Source organism: Mya arenaria, chromosome 3 (genome assembly GCF_026914265.1).
Source record: "Mya arenaria isolate MELC-2E11 chromosome 3, ASM2691426v1".
NCBI lineage: Eukaryota > Metazoa > Mollusca > Bivalvia > Myida > Myidae > Mya > Mya arenaria.
This window is the reverse complement of record NC_069124.1, coordinates 64,105,396-64,123,833: the sequence shown is the minus strand read 5'-3', so window position 1 is coordinate 64,123,833 and position 18,438 is coordinate 64,105,396. Positions and strand designations below refer to the sequence as shown.

Genomic DNA, 18,438 nt, shown 5'->3' with positions numbered 1-18,438 from the left:
GTAGGTTGACACTTGATAAATTCACAAAAGAAAATTATTTATGCATTATTATGTTTAATCCATTTGACTTGAATGATCAAAACAAAACAAAGCATATGGTTTGTGTACAGTGATAACGATTTTTGGGATAATTTGGCACTTTTTTATTGAGAAATTTGGGGCCACATAGCTGTTAATAAAAAAATAAGAAAATAAGGACCAATATTTTTTTTATTTGTACACAAATCATATGGTTTACTTTAGTTTTATCATTAAAGCCAAGTGAGTTCAACAAAGTAATGCATTAAAATTAATAAAATTCTTTCGGGAATCTATCAATTGTAAACCTCTATTTTGCCCCTTTGAATTCTTTAATATGAATTTAAAAAATTACATGAATAAATTTCTTTTGACAGGCATCCGTGTTAAAAGACAAACTTGGAATAGGGTCCAACCCAGCACATATCAGATCCAAGTCCTATGGAGGTCGTACTGATAAACACAGGGAAAGGTAGTCTTTTTGTGATATGCATGAAGGAATTTGTGTTTATTTTGTTGATTGTAAACATTTCATGTTGATAAGATGTGTCAAATTCACAAACTTGAGCTGTGGAAATCGCTGATAGCTTACATTATTGCTATTGAATATGTGTTTCGATGAGTAGAGACTATAACCAATCTTGTGTCCATTATGAGATCTACATTCTATACACAGAGGAATGAGAGCCAATGGTTCTAAGTGACATTAAATAAAGAAGCAGGCAGAACCATTTCACATCCCTCCCCTCCACATGCACACGTTGTGTGTTGAATTGAAACATTTGTAACTGCTCAAATATTTTCTGTATTCTATAGTGTTTCAGAATTTCATTTTATGCTGGACAGGTAAGATTCCTGTGAAATGAATGGCTGGGTATATAATTCTTGGGGTCCTTTGGCTCGATTCAGACTACTTCTAGGTTCTCTCATTTTAGAAGCTTAAAAAAGTGATGCTTACATTTATGTTTCTCTTACATTCTGAGACTCATTTATATATGTATATAGCATTGTACAGATTCTTTGGAAGATTTCTCTCTTGATATGTGCATTTGTGTATCAAGACTGCCTGGAAACATAGCAACCTAGTTCTAAAAGCAGTATCATAGGCCTTGAATGACCATCTTTTCTACACTTACATGTAATTAACAGTAACTGTTCTGTGCATTTGGAATGAATTTGGCAGTGAATAAGATTGATGCAATAGTAATGGTAGTTTACTGAGCCGTCGTAAGTTACCATGAACTCAATTTAACCTCAATCACATGAAACTGTTTCTGAATTAAAGTTAATAAAATCTGATCTGTTTGTATTTAATCCATCAAAGTCTATGTGATTGTGAATAGAAGGGAATGAGATATACATTTCATGAATATACACGGTTTGCACGTTATGGAATGAATGCCCAAAAGTTCTAAATGGCAATGAAAACAGAAGCACAAATAGAATTCTTTGATCCTTCACTTTTTTTTGTTGTTCCAGTGCTCCACCAGACATGTTGAAGGTGATGGCCCATCACACGAGGGGTCATTCTGACAGTGGTGACCTTCCTGAGGTCAGTCAACACAAGGTCCAGTTTGGGGAGACCACATCAAATGTGTACACCCCGCCTGAGTGAGTATCAAAGGTCTTAGCTGTGTTTATACACTTGATATATTTTGCTCCTCCTGGCAAAGGTTCTTTCACAGGTGGCATTCACACCAGATCTGTCGATATATTTTGCTCCTCACGGCAAAGGTTCTTTCACCGGTGGCATTCACACCAGGTCTGTCTGGAAATCATCCACTGTCTGAAGGCCCCTTTATGAACGCAACTTTAGACTTCAATTGGAAGTTTTTCGGACCAAAACAACATTGTTTTGACTAAATATTTGTGTCTGAAATGTATGCATATACCTTGCCCACATTCACCAAAAGTTTTCCTCTTTTTCACCTTCAAAGCTTATATATTTTAATGTCAATCTCTTGCAGAACACCAGAAGGAACGCCCTTGCACAAAACCACCTTCCCGAGTCGCCAGACTCGCAGCCTGTATGTCCCAACAATACAGAAAGAGTTCTCGTCCTCCTCACAATCCTCAGAGACAAGCAGCACAGGGGAGACATCAAACAGCGACGAGGAGGTGAAGGAGGTCTTCATGGGGCAGAGGTACCTTAATGCCTTATGTTTAGTTTAAACTTTGTTTATTTTACAACATTTGTGATGAAAGTTATATTAACTTATATTAAATCACTCTCTTTGGCACAATGTTACACAAGGGAGCAAGAGAGTGGTCTTGTAATGTGGGGGGAAACGGAGTACCTGGAGAAAACCCACTTGTTTGGCTATGTGACCACCAACCAAACTTATGTCTTAGGTTTGTTAAATTAACCAACCATTTGGGCTTTCCAATGAATTTGGGCTCAAATTTAAATCCAATAGCTTAGGTTTGGTTATCCTAGGATAACATCATGGTTGTATACTCTACCATTTGTGTCACTGTTTATGACATTGTTTGTCCATCAAGACCAAGCTGTGTGACAAAATGACGATTTTTAATTTTGCAAATTTAGTTTGTGTAAAATGTTCACATCTATTTGCTTTTTTATAAAAAATCTGAATCCAAAATTTTATTTCTGACATACATTGCTGCATGGCTTTTAAATGTTGTCAATAAATGTTCAGTTTGAGAGTATTAAATGAAAACAACAATATCATGTTATTTAATTCATCCACTGTAGTGTTGAGAGCAGCCCAGAGAAGAATGTAGGCAAGATGAGTATTTCAAGCCCAAGTATTGGCAGTGGGGGCTCCAAATCTGTCTTAGAGCCCAATGTTGACTTTGAGCTGGACATCAAGGTCATGATAGACAGTGGCAAGTGTATGCTCCATCCAAAAGACTCAGCCAAGGAGGAGGAGGGCAAAAGGTGTGTTGGATTTTACATGCACCATGGGTTGAGTATGCAACATGATAATGGTCGAGTTGATACATCTGAAATAAATAAACATGATATAGATTATTATTGAAACATACTTTAAACTGAAAAGATGATGTAAGACGTTGCAACTTTCAGCAGCGACAAGCTACCAATGAAAAGGTTTTGAAACGATGCTGTATGTTAAGTATTATATCTGCTTGCATACCATTTTTGATTTACCAAAAACAGGAACAAGCGAGACAAGACTCCAACCCCCGGAACAGACCCGCCGATGCTGAAGAAACAGGAGTCCACATCGGCCATCCCAAGCAGCAAGAAACATCAAGCCCCACAGCAACCTGTCATAGAGACAACGGTCTTCTTCCTGCCTGGGGTTGATGTCAAGGTAGGGTTGCACTTGAAATCACAATGGTTTCTAGCATTACATTTGATCAAGAAGAGTCATGCTAATCATTTCAGTTATAAGTCTTTATTCTTTAAGTACCTTTATAACAAAGTGCACCGGAATCCCTTTCATTCTCAAGCTCTTACTGCTGGTGTTGTGTTAACTGTTCAATTGAATAGCAACATTTCAATGTTTACTCTATATTGATAATTTAAGGTTCGCTACAACTCGAAGACCGACTATGTGAGTTCCCCTTCCAACACAATGACCGAGGTGGTTGTTGACCCAACAGACTCCACAATCAAGCTTGAAGACTCTATGAGTCAGTCACGGCTCCGTGCCAGTGTGAAGAAGGCTAATATCTACGCCTGGCTGTCTCTACAGTCACTGCCAGAGGTAACTGGGAACGCTGCTGGTTTACAAATGCCACTATACATAATATTTGTTAACATAACATACAGTTTATAAACATTGTACCTCATCAGTTCTTAAAGACTATTTATTTGAGTGATGTTGGTGGGACCAAAACAGAATGAGGTTTGCCATTTTTATACAAAATGAAATATCAACGAAGCCCACTTTGTCATATATTGTTAAGTCTTTTATAATTTTGTCTCTTCCAACAACAGGACAAGCCCAAGACTCTTTATGTCACTGACTACTGACAATTATATTAAAAACACGAACTTTACTGCACCAAATAACTGTATTTCTCTACAACCAGGAGATGATCATCAGCCCTTGCCTGCTCATGTATCTGGAGCAAGCCCTGGAGCCCATTCCCTTTTCTCTCACCTCACAAGTGAAAAAAGGTCAGTGTCATGTTATAAATTATGGAGGTAAACATGTTTATATGTACATTTAAAAGTTTCATTAGTTGTATGTGTTGAAGTCAATGTTTTCCTATTCCAAGATTAATACTCACCAATAATCATTCATAAGCATCAACATATCATACTCTTTCAATTTTTTCTATATGGTATTTCCAACATTGTGCTCTGAAATGAATATTGTTTCAACCGGTATTGCGTCCTTAACATGTATATAGATATTTGTGTCTATTAAAAAAATGTAAATACCAAATATATTCCCATATTTATTACCTCAAATTAGGCCAGGCAGTGAAAGACAGTGAGATAGACACAGATATCACTGCGTCGTACACGTCACTCGGCACAACAACCTTCTTGGGCCAGTTTCCGGTGGATGTTATTGTCTTTATTCGTGTTGAGCCATCAATCATTCGTTTCAACTGTCTCCCTGTGTCTAGGGTCGAGTGCCTTCTGCAGGTATTCATGGAATTCTACAGTTATTTTTCAAGTTGAAACAGTAGTGTAAACTTGAATTTTATCAGTGATTGCTTTAGTGCATGGAAACTTTTAACGCTATTCTTATTTCTGACCTAGTCTTTAAAGTTTTTTTGGAAAATAAATCCTTTAAAAATAAAAAAAATGGCTGAAGACAACTTGAATTGTAGTTTTTCTCTTGACTGGGTATATTTCTGGCCAGTGTATATGTTTACCTATGCATGTGTGTTATAATAGGTGCCCTCCCTGGAGTTTGTGTTCTCCACAAAGAGATCTGACACAGAGGCCCTGCAAAGTGATGGCACTCCACCACTAAAGCCCAAATGTAAGTAATCAGGACCAATGCCGCTTAATTTCTCATAATTATGTTGGTTTTGCTTTCATTCAACAGTGTGGTTAGAAATTTATGAGTTGCTTGATAAACAGCACTGTAAGAAATATCAAAACATTGCAAATGCATTTTTGAAGAAATATTGTGTTGTAAGATAGTAAATGTTTTCTGTAGAAATGTGTGGGATGTTTTTCACATAGTTTTCCTCATTGAAACTAGGCATTTCCTTGGAATTCACCAGTGCTAGAAACTTCCATCTGGCACACAAAAAACCTCTTACTTCTTTTACTGTAGAGTTTATCAAATATAACTATGCCTTTTAAATAGTATGCTATTGAAAGTATGATGTATTTTCGGTTTGGATAAAAAAACTCCACAGCCTCAGTAAGACTGCCTATTTGGTAATAGGGCATGTTGCATCAAGGAGAATATTCTGAAAGACAGGATTGATATTGTTAATCTCATTACAGTTGGTATGAAGCTGAGTCGAGAGCGCCACTCCAGTGGTGGTCGGGACAGCAAGGCGCGTAATCCAAGTACCTCGGAGCTGGACAATTTGACCTCATCTGGGGGTCTCAGTGTGACTGGCTGTCTAACAGACTTCTCCCTCTACATATTCCACCCATACGGCGGGGGACAGAGGAAAATGCAGACATCACCACGGTTCCTAGGTATGAGTGATTTAGAGTTTGGTGCAACATTTTAATTTTTCATATTGATTTCGTTATATTTCTCACTAGATTTTTGCAATGACTGTAAAATCATGTTTTAGGAGATTCAGGATTTCTTTTCAAATCAAAAAGCAGGATTTCCTTAATCTAAGTTTTAATAAGACTAAAAGGTTTCTGTGGCAGTAGCATTCAAAAACATGTTAACTTGAAAGTGTGTGGTCATTATTGCCATTTTTTTTACCATAGGCAGTATCCAGGAGCAGACAGTGTTGGGAGATATTCAGAGGAAAGACTCACTCAGCCTCAACCTGGAGTATGTTAACTTGAACATCTCGCGCACACGCAAACTTGAATACCGTGTGGACAGAAGCATATCTGAGAAGTGTAACATTGTCAGGTTCTCTAGTAAGTGACATATATGTATTATAACAGTGGTGTTGACTTTTCAGTCTACATTATTGACATGTAATTTGACTGCTCATATTTCTCTAGCTTTATGCATAGCTAAAAGTTTAAAGTTTATATACGTTTGAAAGACAGTTATACCACCGGGATGAATTATAGTTTTACCTGCTGTGGGCAGGCGGGCGGCGTCCAGCTTGTTGTCTGCTCAATTTTCTAAGAAGCCTTGATTCAATCATCACCAAGTTTTGTGAGAATGTATATTTGCATAATATCTTGGATCGTAATAAGTAAGATAACCAGCTGTATCGCTTGAGTCATTCGAGAGTTATTGCCCTTTAATTATAGAAATAACGTAAAATTGGTCTTGTCTGATCAATAACCTTAGAAGCATTTGTCCAATCATCGCCAAATTTGGTCAGAATGTGTATGGGCATAACATCTTGGACAGGTAGTTAACCAGTCATATCGCTCGAGTTGTTTAAGAGTCATTGCCTTTTAATTATATAAATTGCCTAAAATCGGTCTTGTCTGATCAATTTCTTTAGAAACCTTTGTTCAATCATCGCCAAATATGGTAAAAAAGAATTTAGGTAGAATATCTTGGTCAGGTTCGATAACCAGCCATGTATCCTTCGTAACTCCAGAGTTATGACCCTTGAATTGGCAAAAAACTGTATTTACAGTGTCTATTCTCTAAATAAGGCTTAATGTACACTACTTGTCACCAAACTTTGTCTCCCAAAATAAATATGGCATATTTTGTGACAGTTTGCACTCTTGTTTCTGTTTTATTAACCCTCAAATATGTCTTTGATAAGAAGATAAACCAGCTCCTTATTCACAGCTTGTATTTCTCTTTAACAGCTGTGTGTGACATTGGCACTGCAGCATTTAAGTATGACATGAGGCGCCTTGGTGAGATTCTCTCATTCCCAAAAGCCTGGTACCGGCGTAATCTCGCGAGGAGACTCTTTCTGGGTGATGAGAGCTGGGCAGCGGATGATGAAGGTTGGTTCGTGGTTTATATTCGTATTATTAAGAGTTTTTCTTGTGGTTGTTGTTGTTGTTGTTGATTCAGTTGCTGTTACTGTAATGTAATTTTGATTTATGCTTTATAAATAAGGCATAGTGGTTGATACTCACAGCTCATTGTTAATATTATTGACTTAAAAGTTTTCTTTTCAATGGCACATTACTATTTTATTTCTATATTCTTACAAGAAAATCATCAAGTGAATTCATATAAGAAAAAAGTATTCCTCACTGATTGGCTGTTTTTTTAAGAAATTGTACATAAAATATACAACTGGTGCAATTGAACATTTTATTCTACATTGGTTTTTGGTTTAATGATGCTAACCATACTTCATTAGCAAGAAAAAAAAGACGCAGTAAAGGTAACAATTTAGATAAGTAATTCAAGTATTAAAGCTGAATATAATGTCACTGAGGTTTCTTAAGTGTATGCAGATTATCGAAAGTCCTATTGAATGAATTTCGACATACTGCGAATGAGAACATTTATTTGGTTTAGAAATACCTATTGTGTCTACCATTCCTTTGAAGTTATTTAGATTAGCTTGTCGAAGTAACACCAAAAGATGCGTACATTTTGCCTTGAATTACTGATATTGGAGACCTCTTCTAACCATGAATTGTTGTACTGGAATTTTATTCATACTAAATCAATACACATGTTTTCAACCTCAGTGATATTTTTTGTATTTATTGCATTGTATAACATTACCATAATAATATAAACATGCCCAATCAGAGAATTAACCATTTATGGCATATTCCTCAACTCTACATATATCAGAGATCCCATTGCAGTCTTGACCCCGTCTGAAATCCAGTGTATATATATATATGATAGTTTCTGATAGAAGGTAATTACAAAGGCCACACTGTGAGCAACATTGATAGTTTCTAATAGAAGGTAATTACAAAGGCCACACTGTGAGCAACATTGATACTTTCTAATAGAAGGTAATTACAAAGGCCACACTGTGAGCAACATTGATACTTTCTAATAGAAGGTAATTACAAAGGCCACACTGTGAGCAACATTGATAGTTTCTAATAGAAGGTAATTACAAAGGCCACACTGTGAGCAACATTGATACTTTCTAATAGAAGGTAATTACAAAGGCCACACTGTGAGCAACATTGATAGTTTCTAATAGAAGGTAATTCCAAAAGCCACACTGTGAGCAACATTGATAGTTTCTAATAGAAGGTAATTACAAAGGCCGCACTGTGAGCAACATTGATAGTTTCTAATAGAAGGTAATTACAAAGGCCACACTGTGAGCAACATTGATAGTTTCTAATAGAAGGTAATTCCAAAAGCCACACTGTGAGCAACATATGTTGATTAGTTTAATCCTTTATCTTATGTTGTCTGATATACTACAGTAGTCTAAGTTTAAGGGGTTTTTTTCATGCAGTTGTTGTTTTGTAGACTGTTGTTTAAGTTCATATACATGGACAATCTACATAGCAGGACAAAGCAAATTGGATAGAAATAAATGTTTTCATAGCTTTTGAAAGTGATCATATTTGATATCCTGCCTTGTACATTTGGATTGCATGTTACCTAACCACAGGAGCTTGACACGGAAAATAACAAATATTGCAGCATAGGTTTTAAGTAATTCAAGCTAATTTCAATTTTCTGCTTTGCTTTTCACTACGCAAAGGCAAAAGGTCAAATCAACTTTACACTTGCATGTTTTTATTTCAACAAAAAAAAATGACTTTGAAAAGAAGAGATCATGAAGAGACGAGTGTTATTTGTAACAAATTAATGTCTTGCACCTGTGGTGTTTTGTGTCTTGCCAGTTGTGTTCTGTGTTGTGATTTCAGCAGATAGTTCAAGTATGTCCTCCACAGGATCTGGAGTGGGCATGGCCAACTCCACATTTATGGGCAGGGACCTCAACCTAGCCTCCCCACTCTCCCAGCAGCCCTGCACATCATCCCCTGCTCTGCATGTACACTCCCACAGTGACCTTTGGGACCCTGGCCTTGACCCCTTTGTTCAAGGTCACCACCGTAGGGGGTCATCAGGTGATAAGAATAACATTGAAATAAGTCCCGAGCTGAAATATGAGCTTGCCTACAGAATATCTCAACACAAAGGTGCGTGTAGCTTTCAACTATAAAACTGCATAAATGTCCACTTATGTAAGTGTTACCCAGATGTTAGCACGGTTAATTACATTCATATTATAAGTTTATAAAGAGCTATTTTAATGATTTTAAAGGTTATTAAAGAAACTTTGAATCTATTGAAGAATTTTTTTACAGAAGTAGACCATTCATTAACATTTTCATCATATTCACTACAGGTGTCAAACTTGTAGATTATTTTGGTAAGCTGTTGTCTGTCTGTATATCTTTTTTAGTTTTGTATTTTGTTCTTTGTGCATCTTGTATGTGTTTGTAGTTGTTTTTTAAATCATAAATGTAAATGTATATATATATTCTCCAAAGTATCTGTATTGAGTAGAACTTGTTATAGGAACTGAAAATCGTCAGGTTTTTCCAAGGATTCCTGCACATGCCATGTGTACAAACTGACTACATGTAATCTATCAATAAATGATCAATTGTGCTAAGAGGTGCTCCCTCAGGTAGAGTCAGACATTGAACAATATTAATTTCATGTAAAATATGAACAAATGACTTCAAACAAAGGTGAATCTTCATTAGAAGTTCAAGTTAGAGTTCCTTTGTTCATATATAATTGAAAACATGACAGAAAATTCTTTATTTGGCTAAAACATATTGAAATTTTGATGCATTCAAACATGAATTTATGAATTTCTTTCCAATAAGTATGAATCAGTAACTGTTAGGTGTATGTTTATAATGATTTATAGAATATCTTAATTTGAACAACTCAAAAACTAAAAATGTCACCAACATTTGATCTGTGAGAGATTCCCTTTAAAAACTTTGAAACGAAAAATTATCTATATTTTTGGCCGCTGATTGATACACAACTTATATTTAAAAACAACAACATATAAAATATTTTAACAAGTTTCATCAAATATAAAAAAGACTTTATTTGTACTGGAGGACTTGTCCTGGATGTAGACACCACTGAATATACAAGTTTGAATTAGTCTCTTTAAAGGTGCATGAAGAAAAGATGGAAATACTGCTTTGCTTGATATACATTGCATTGCAACTTAAATTAATGGATGCATGATCTTAGCATTTATAATAGAAAACAGTATTTCCATTTTATAACTGTGCTAATAAATCATTTACCCATTATATGCTATGCAAAAATGTATGAGTTTTTAAATTAGTGTATGCAGGGGATTAAGGTATGTATAGTGCAATTAATTAAAGAAAAAAGGCATGTATTTAAGGTATAATTTTGGAAATATACCAGTATAGCAATATTATACAAGTTAGAACATTTATAGTTATCACTTGTTTCAGTATAAATTTGACTTTAACAAAGAAAACTTTCTCATAGTCATATTGATGAAAAAAGTTCAAATATATTTTGTAAATGATATTAATTTAAAAACAAATAATATATATATGTGATAAAGCTGGTGATGGCATGGGATGTTTAAAAGTTTATTGACATATTAAATTTTGAGATTTGTTTACACTGCTTTATACCAGTTCCTTCCATAGCAGTTTATATGCTTGTCCACTCCAGGAGTGGGGTCAGTGCCTCAGTCTCCTATAGATGCCCACAACAGTCCATCAGACCTGCACACTACAGGCAGCCCGGGTGCGGGCTTCTCAACATCACCAGGAGTTGCCACCTCAGGCTCTGCCCCAAGATCTGGGGGACTCTCCCGCCGGAACAGTCAGCTGCCGGCTAACACAGGCAATGGTGGGAATTTTGTGTTGATTAACTTTGGTTGATTGAGTAGTATTGATGATGGAATACCAAGATATTGAAGGTCTGATTGAAAGCTTTAATTCAATTTTATGCAAAAAGGGCTCTATTGTATCAAAATGTTCTTAAAAATAGTTGATATTGATACAAATATGGTAGTTACAGAAACTTGGTCAAAGTCAAACTTGTTTCTTCCTGTTATTGGACTAATTGTGTGTAAAGAAAAATCCCTCTCTCAGGCACAGGTCGAGGCAGCAGTGAGAGAAAGTCTACAGGTTGGCAGACCCTGGTGCTATATGCGGTCAGTCTGAAACAGCTAGACTTTCACGTCAACATGAGCAATGTCATGGGAAACACTGTGTAAGCCAAAACAAATTGTGTGTAGAAATAAACTGCCTCTGGCTTAAATTTTACTTTTTAAATAAACTTTCATGAGAATATCATCTATTGTAGTACATGTGTACAAATTATGATCCAGATAAAGGATTTTAAAATGGATCTGTAATTTATTTTTCTGAAAGTTTTTTTTTTAATTTAGAATGTTCCTTGACTACATGTACATGATGTGTATGATATGGCATATTTCCAGTTGGAATACCCTGAATATACAGAGCCAGGGGAGGTTGTCTATAGACAGTACTGGCCACAAGGACATGAGGATATCTGCTGGACTGGGAGGCTCACACTTTGAGAGCAAGGGCGGAGTCATTGGAGGAAATGTTGACCTGCAGGATATATCCACTTACTGTACGGTGATAGTGTGTAAAAATCTGAACTTTGCATGAACATTTTCTTTGTGTAAAATATAAACTAATTATTGAAGTTGGAGGTTATTTATGCCCTCAAAAGAGGGCAGATTACAATCGCACCGTCTGTCTGTTCAGTTTTACCTGTCAAGGCTGTATCTTTGTTATCCAGGGAAGGATTTTGAAGATTTCTTGGCACATGAATTTAGTACATAAAGAAAAAGTGTTGCGTGCAAGACCCACACCCTACCTCAAAGGTCAAGGCCACACTTGGAGTTGATCAATATGGAATTCTGCGTATAATTATGCATTTATAAAATAGTTGGCCATGCCTGGGCTGTAACTTTGTCATGCAGAGAGGGCTTTTATAATTACTGGTCACATGTGTTTTGTACAGAAAGGCCATGTGCCACAAGACCCATGACCCTATCTCAAAGTTCAATGTCATACTTTAATCATTATGGAATTCTGCATACATGCACATTGAGTATAATTGGTTGTGTCTTGGCTGTAACTTTGTCATGCATAGTGGGTATTTTAGAATAAGATAGCACATGTGTTCTGTGCCTAAAGGCGATGTGTTGTGTGCAAGACTTATGTCCCTTCCTCTTACTGCATTGGTCCCCCACACTTCACTCTTAATGAGGGCCAGCATATGCTTAAAATTTATGATAGATCTTCCCGAATGTAGGCATATTAGAAACTGCATAATCTATTGAACTGGATGGCACTTTGGGGGCATTGTCACTTACTGTGACAATAGTCCATTGTTCTTGAGTTCATCTAGGTCAACACTGACTAATTTGTTCAAATAAAACAGAAACAGTTTAAAAACAGTTTAAAAAGATATTTATTTCAAAAGGTAGGACATATTCATTGCTCAAAGCTACTGAACGTGTCATGTAAATAAGCTGACTGTTTTGTTAAGTGAGCAGTTGACTACTCATTAATTAGTATAGACCCCTAGAGAACTCCTAATAAAAGATGTAGTACTCATAAACTAGAATGAATTTCAATTGAACGCCTGTTAGACTATTTACCACGTGCCTCTCAACAGGCTTATCATCACTCTATTTGCCTACATCGTTTAATCGTTTAGCTACTAAGCTGGTCCTTGTAGTTTTTATAGTAATTTTGTGTATTATAGTTGAGTGCCTGGTAAGGTCCCAAGCTTGGAATGGGAAAGGATCCCCTCCAAGAGGCTAGTGTGTTCATGTACATGTATCCCATATAGAGGGCAGAGGGACTATATTGGATCCATTGTCCTTATGTTTACTATGACTTTCTTGTGTATTAAAGTTGAGTGCCTGGAAGGCCCTAAGCTTGGGAAAAGATCCTCTCCATGAGGTTGGTGTGTCCATGTATGCCATTGAGGGCAGGGTGGACTATATGGGATCCAGTGTCCTTATGTTTACTATGACTTTCTTGTGTATTAAAGTTGAGTGCCAGGAAGGCCCTAAGCTTGGGAAAAGATCCTCTCCATGAGGTTGGTGTGTCCATGTATGCCATTGAGGGCAGGGTGGACTATATGGGATCCAGTGTATTTATTTTTACTATGACTTTCTTCAGTTTCTTGTGTATTAAAGTTGAGTGCCTGGAAGACCCCAAGCTTGGAAAAGATCCCCTCCATGAGGCCGGTGTGTCCATGTATGCCATAGAGGGCAGGGTGGACTATATGGGATCCAGTGTCCTCATGACGCGCCTCAGCGACATGAACCTAAGTTTCCGTGATGAGTGGAAGATTGACAAACAAAAGGACCTGGATGCCCCATTGGCTACCACTAGGTACATTTGTAACATAAACTATATGATGTTATTGTTATTAAGGTTGTTAGGTATTAGGAATGAAATTGTTTCAGGGAATATCTATACTAATTCTGTAAATGTTTCTCATGTAAAATGGTGGTGTATGTTTTGAACTTTTCTGAGATTGTTCAAATTTTCTTTGAATTTGATTACAGACTGTACTGGCCACAATAACTGAACTTTACGGAAGCATCTTACTATGTTTTTCAATGTTGTTTAGACATTGTGAAAGGAAATTGTGATTTTATTTACTAATTTTGTTGATGTGTCCAGGACTGCCATACTGTTTGCCCATGGCGACCTACAATGGGACAAGTTTCACATCCTGATATCACGATCCACCACACCGGACCTGATGAAGATTGTTTCTAAGCTGGACGAGTTCATAATGCAGCAGTTTACAAGTAGCAAGAGGGCCCTTGGGGCCATGGGACCCATACCAGCCTCGGTCAGGCAGAAAATGCAGGAAAAACATCGCTCTGGAGATGAGGAGTCATGTAAGGACTGTTTACATTTTTTATCAGTTTAGTTTGGTCCCTTTTTTTTGTTTCGTTTTATGTCTGCTGTTTCTGCATTATTTCTTCAAGTCACAGTAACTGTGTAGGTCATATTGAGGAAAAAACTTTTTTTCAAATTACTTTACAGCTCAAATATTTTCTGTTGGTTTCAAGAAGAGACAGTGTTCAACAAAATTAAAACTAGAAAAAAATAGAAATCTTCAATAAATTTGCTTGGATGCAAATGAACATAATGTTTACAGGGCTAATTTTGATTGAAGATTATGAAGCCATATTATATTTGCTTCCATGCTGCAGTCTTGTCAGAGTTAAGGCACCACCGGCACTGGCAGAATGCCCTGAGCAACATCACGGGCTGCCGTTTCTCCATGCTGCCGACCATGTTGCCCAAGGAGGGCGTGATCCTGGGCGGGACCCTCACACTTCGAGGCAACAACCTCTCTCTGGGATGCTTCCATGGCATCAACTTCCGCTCAAAGTCGTGGGCTGTGTTCACCCTGAATGAACCATACATTTGCTTTGCCACAGAAAGTCAGAAGACCCCAGATGAAGGTAAGCATCAAATTAATCATGAGCTAGACATTAAAGTTCACTTTTAGTCATGTGCAAAGCTATTTCTCAAGTGATCTTAGCTCAAAAAGGATGAAGGTATTTGAGAGCTTTAATCCTTTGTAATCCATTTTATTCTGTGAATATGTTGGCATGCAGTATTAAGATTTTAATTATAGATATTCTTTGTAACATTAACAGGTACCCATGTGGTTCAGGATTTGACATTCTATGTTGGCCATGACCTGACATCCCACCAGGAGAAACACATGGCCTATGTGATGAAGGTGTCACGGGGACATGCCATGCCTCCTACTTTCACCAGTGCTCATGCCTGGTTCCACTATGCCTTCTCCTCATCTGAAATCAAGGGTAGGTTGCATATTTAGTGAAATGTTATAGTCTTTGAATTTGATAAATAACACTGTTATATTTCAAAAATAAAAAGCATTTCTTCTGTAAGAAATGAAGACTTCATAAAAATCTAATGGTACATGAATAAAGGTATTAGTTTTCAATGGTTGTAGACTACTTATTAATTTCCTGATACCTATACATTTTAATGTAAATAGGCAAATTTTAGACTGGAAAATATGCCATTTCTAGTGTTTCACTTATATGACAACCATACATTTCCTTAAAATTGATTTAAGAAATAAAAAGGTATGTAATGTTTCTCCAAAGAAAATTTGCTCACTTTGAAAATAAGCACCTTTCATTTATGATGTAATCCATATGCATAAAGCCAGAAAAAATATATTAATCTCTGAGTAATTCATGTATTTTTTCTTTCTTTCGAGTGGATTGATTCAGTAATTGAACTGAAGTCAAGTATAAAAAATATTAATAATTTGCATTTCTTAAAACTGAACAAAATAATAACCTAAAGCAGCATTCTCATTATGTTATAATTACCTATTGAAAAGGCGAGGGGATATAGTAATGGTAGGCGCGATTCCGTGCCTGCGTGCGTCCGTCCGTCCCACATTCATTTCTCTGCATCTCCTCTTACATTTCTCATGGGATTTCTACCAAACTTTCGCAGATTGATGATCATAAAGTGAAGCAGCGCATATTGTAGGGATTTCCCGATTCGACCATTTTTGAAAGAGTTATTGCCCTTTGCTTATTTTACATTTAAAATTGGTTTCTTCGCAACTCCATTTACGTTTTTCATGCGATTTCTACCAAACTTTCACAGATTAATGATCATAAGTGAAGCAGCGCATATTGTCAGGCTTTTGCGATTTGACCATTTTTGAAAGAGTTATTGCCCTTTGCTTATTTTACATTTAAAATTGGTTTCTTCGCAAATCCTTTTACCTTTTTCATGTGATTTCTACCAAACTTTCACAGTTTGATAACTATATAGTGACGCATCGCATATTGTCGGGCTTTTCAGATTCGGCCATTTTTGAAAGAGTAATTGCCCTTTTTTTTACATTTAAAATTGGTTTTTTTCGCAACTCCTCTTATGTTTTTCATGCAATTTCTACCAAACTTTCACAAATTGATGACTATATAGTGGCGCAGCGCATATTGTCAGGCTTTTGCAATTTGACCTTTTTTGGAAAAGTTATTGCCCTTTGTTTATTTTACATTTGAAATGGTTTTTTCACAATGATGCAGCATAAATTGTCAGGCTTTTGCGATTTGACCCTTTTTGAAAGAGTTATTGCCCTTTTTTTATTTGACATTTTACAAAATTGTCCACGGGCTTTCATGAAGGCATTCTTTTAGGAAGAGTTATTGCCCTTTCTTAATTTTACGCATTTCGTATGTTCCTGAGAAACTACCCTTACCATTGATTGGCTTTCGTTACAAAAAATGCCCCCATGAGGCGGGGGATATAGCTGTCTGTGACCACTCTTGTTTAGCATGACATGACCCTGTATTAGATCATGTATGAAGATTAATAGTATATATATCTTCTCCTCAGACCTGGATGATTTTCCCCGAATGCAGCGAGCAGGTAGTGAGAGCCCGTCTGACTACCGTAAGCGTCGATATGACTACCACCACGATAGTGAGGTCATCTTTGCCCTCCCTTCCCTCCAGCTACAGCTGAGAACCAAACATCACCAGGCCGACACAGAACCTATAGAAGCTGGTAGGGGCTTAGAGGAATTGTCACAATGGAGCATGTTTCATTTTTTAACCGATAATTTTTAACAGATAGTAAAACAACAAAGAAACACCTATGGATAATGTGGAGAAAAGGCTGCTAGTTTGCTTTAGATTAACATTGAATGTTTTTGCCCATTACATAGCAAATGTTTGCTTTAAAGTAGAAATTCGAAAATTTAAAGCTGTATTCAATAAATAACTTAGATTTAACTTGAATTTAAGAATAGATTCTGAGTGTTTTGATTGGCTTGTAAAATTAAATGGTCAATAATATGAATGGAATCACTGAGGCATGACTAAGGGTAACGATGAGAATTAAATACGGCCCCTGATGTGTTTGATAGTGGATTGATTTAGTAATATGTCTATACACAACTCCTTTGTTTTAAAACAAATCATTGATTGCCTTCAGTAACTATATAATATAGTACTTTGGGATAAATGGAAACTACAGTTTCTCTTTAAACTTATTTCCGAACTTAACGATTTTTGTAGATCCGAAGCCAGTTGTTGAGTGCAGCTTTGTGACGGAATTTGAGGACCACATATATGTTGCCATGGATGCAGAAGTGCTCCTGTTCCTTCATGACCTTGTCATGTCCTACATCAGGGAGAAGGATAAAGGTGACTGATTCTATCATGAGTATACATTTTGTAAACCTGTACTAATAACATTAGAAGTGGTAGTTATTTTAACAGATCTAAGAAGAGTAGCAGCACTAAGTAGAGTAAGATGAGAGTTCAAAATTTATCCCTTGTCTGGTCACATACTTTTGGGAGTATGTGACATTAAGCAACAATCTAGGTGGTTGCTTGTGTTCCTGAGCTAAAAAAAATTATGAAAATATGTCATTTACTGTATTGATTAACAATTGTACATGTACATGAATGCACATACATCAAGCATGTATATTTTCTTTCAGTGTCGACTGGTCGTCCCTCCTCCACAGCAGGGAAGTCCATGAAGTCACCAACGGAGACAGAGAAGAAGAAAGTGATAGATGCGGTGACAGTACTGCAACAGGACTGGCGTGAATTTGAGTGTAAAACATGGCACCTAGAACCTACTGTCAGGTAAGATGGACAACAGTTCTGATTAATTGATATAATCAAACACATTCTGCTTATTATTAGTTATGGGTCAATTATAGTCTTGTAAGGACTGTTATTAATTATTCATTGCAATGTTTTCATATGTTGGTGTTCATATATATTTAGGTCTACATATTTGAAGTAGTTTTGTAAAGGTACCGGTAAAAATGAACAGTATATGGGCTGTAAAGATTTCATTATTAACTTCATATTTATTACAAAAACATTGTTAAAGCTGCACTCTCACAGATATACTGTTTTTTACAACTTTTTTATTGTCATGGAAAGAGCCAATTTGTACGTAAATATCGGCAAACCAATGATAAAAGATTGCTGACAAAAGATCAGATCGCAGATTTTCATATTTCCTTACGAAAATTAATGTTTCATGGCTTACACCGTTACTAACTAATATTACTTAAATATTGTTTAATATTATCCATGCATATCATGCATAGAACTTCTTCTAGAAGCAATTTTTATTTGCTGTTAGTGTTGGCATCCTAATCACTATTACTAAGTAATAGTAATACAAGTAATATTTTTTTTTTAGACCTTTTCAATAAAATCCACATTTTATATAAATATCAGTTGCCATGGCGGTAGATTGCATATAAAGTAACCCGAGAACTGTGTCATTAACATATTGAGGGATTATAACATTATATGCTTTCACCCTCCATGGCATTTGAT

At 36.3% G+C, this 18,438-nt stretch overlaps 1 protein-coding gene across 9 annotated transcripts in view; it reads left to right on the top strand.

Annotated features, from left to right (window-relative positions):
• The window catches only part of LOC128225584 (bridge-like lipid transfer protein family member 1), a 70,560-nt gene that overhangs the window by 49,554 nt on the left and 2,568 nt on the right, over window positions 1–18,438 (top strand). For 3 of the 9 annotated variants that reach the window (XM_052935462.1, XM_052935459.1, XM_052935460.1), the window contains 26 exons: window positions 396–490; window positions 835–864; window positions 1,498–1,629; window positions 1,986–2,162; window positions 2,735–2,920; window positions 3,161–3,317; window positions 3,534–3,713; window positions 4,042–4,129; window positions 4,431–4,606; window positions 4,862–4,949; window positions 5,426–5,626; window positions 5,873–6,031; window positions 6,896–7,039; window positions 7,405–7,428; window positions 8,900–9,175; window positions 9,385–9,408; window positions 10,722–10,901; window positions 11,147–11,267; window positions 11,497–11,654; window positions 13,240–13,438; window positions 13,733–13,956; window positions 14,275–14,529; window positions 14,728–14,898; window positions 16,466–16,636; window positions 17,149–17,277; window positions 17,577–17,727. In XM_052935462.1, the coding sequence (XP_052791422.1) occupies window positions 396–490; window positions 835–864; window positions 1,498–1,629; window positions 1,986–2,162; window positions 2,735–2,920; window positions 3,161–3,317; window positions 3,534–3,713; window positions 4,042–4,129; window positions 4,431–4,606; window positions 4,862–4,949; window positions 5,426–5,626; window positions 5,873–6,031; window positions 6,896–7,039; window positions 7,405–7,428; window positions 8,900–9,175; window positions 9,385–9,408; window positions 10,722–10,901; window positions 11,147–11,267; window positions 11,497–11,654; window positions 13,240–13,438; window positions 13,733–13,956; window positions 14,275–14,529; window positions 14,728–14,898; window positions 16,466–16,636; window positions 17,149–17,277; window positions 17,577–17,727 (3,896 nt within the window). The remainder of the gene's footprint in view (window positions 1–395; window positions 491–834; window positions 865–1,497; window positions 1,630–1,985; window positions 2,163–2,734; window positions 2,921–3,160; window positions 3,318–3,533; window positions 3,714–4,041; window positions 4,130–4,430; window positions 4,607–4,861; window positions 4,950–5,425; window positions 5,627–5,872; window positions 6,032–6,895; window positions 7,040–7,404; window positions 7,429–8,899; window positions 9,176–9,384; window positions 9,409–10,721; window positions 10,902–11,146; window positions 11,268–11,496; window positions 11,655–13,239; window positions 13,439–13,732; window positions 13,957–14,274; window positions 14,530–14,727; window positions 14,899–16,465; window positions 16,637–17,148; window positions 17,278–17,576; window positions 17,728–18,438) is intronic. The other 6 variants (XM_052935466.1, XM_052935465.1, XM_052935461.1 and 3 more) reach the window with 6 other exon arrangements.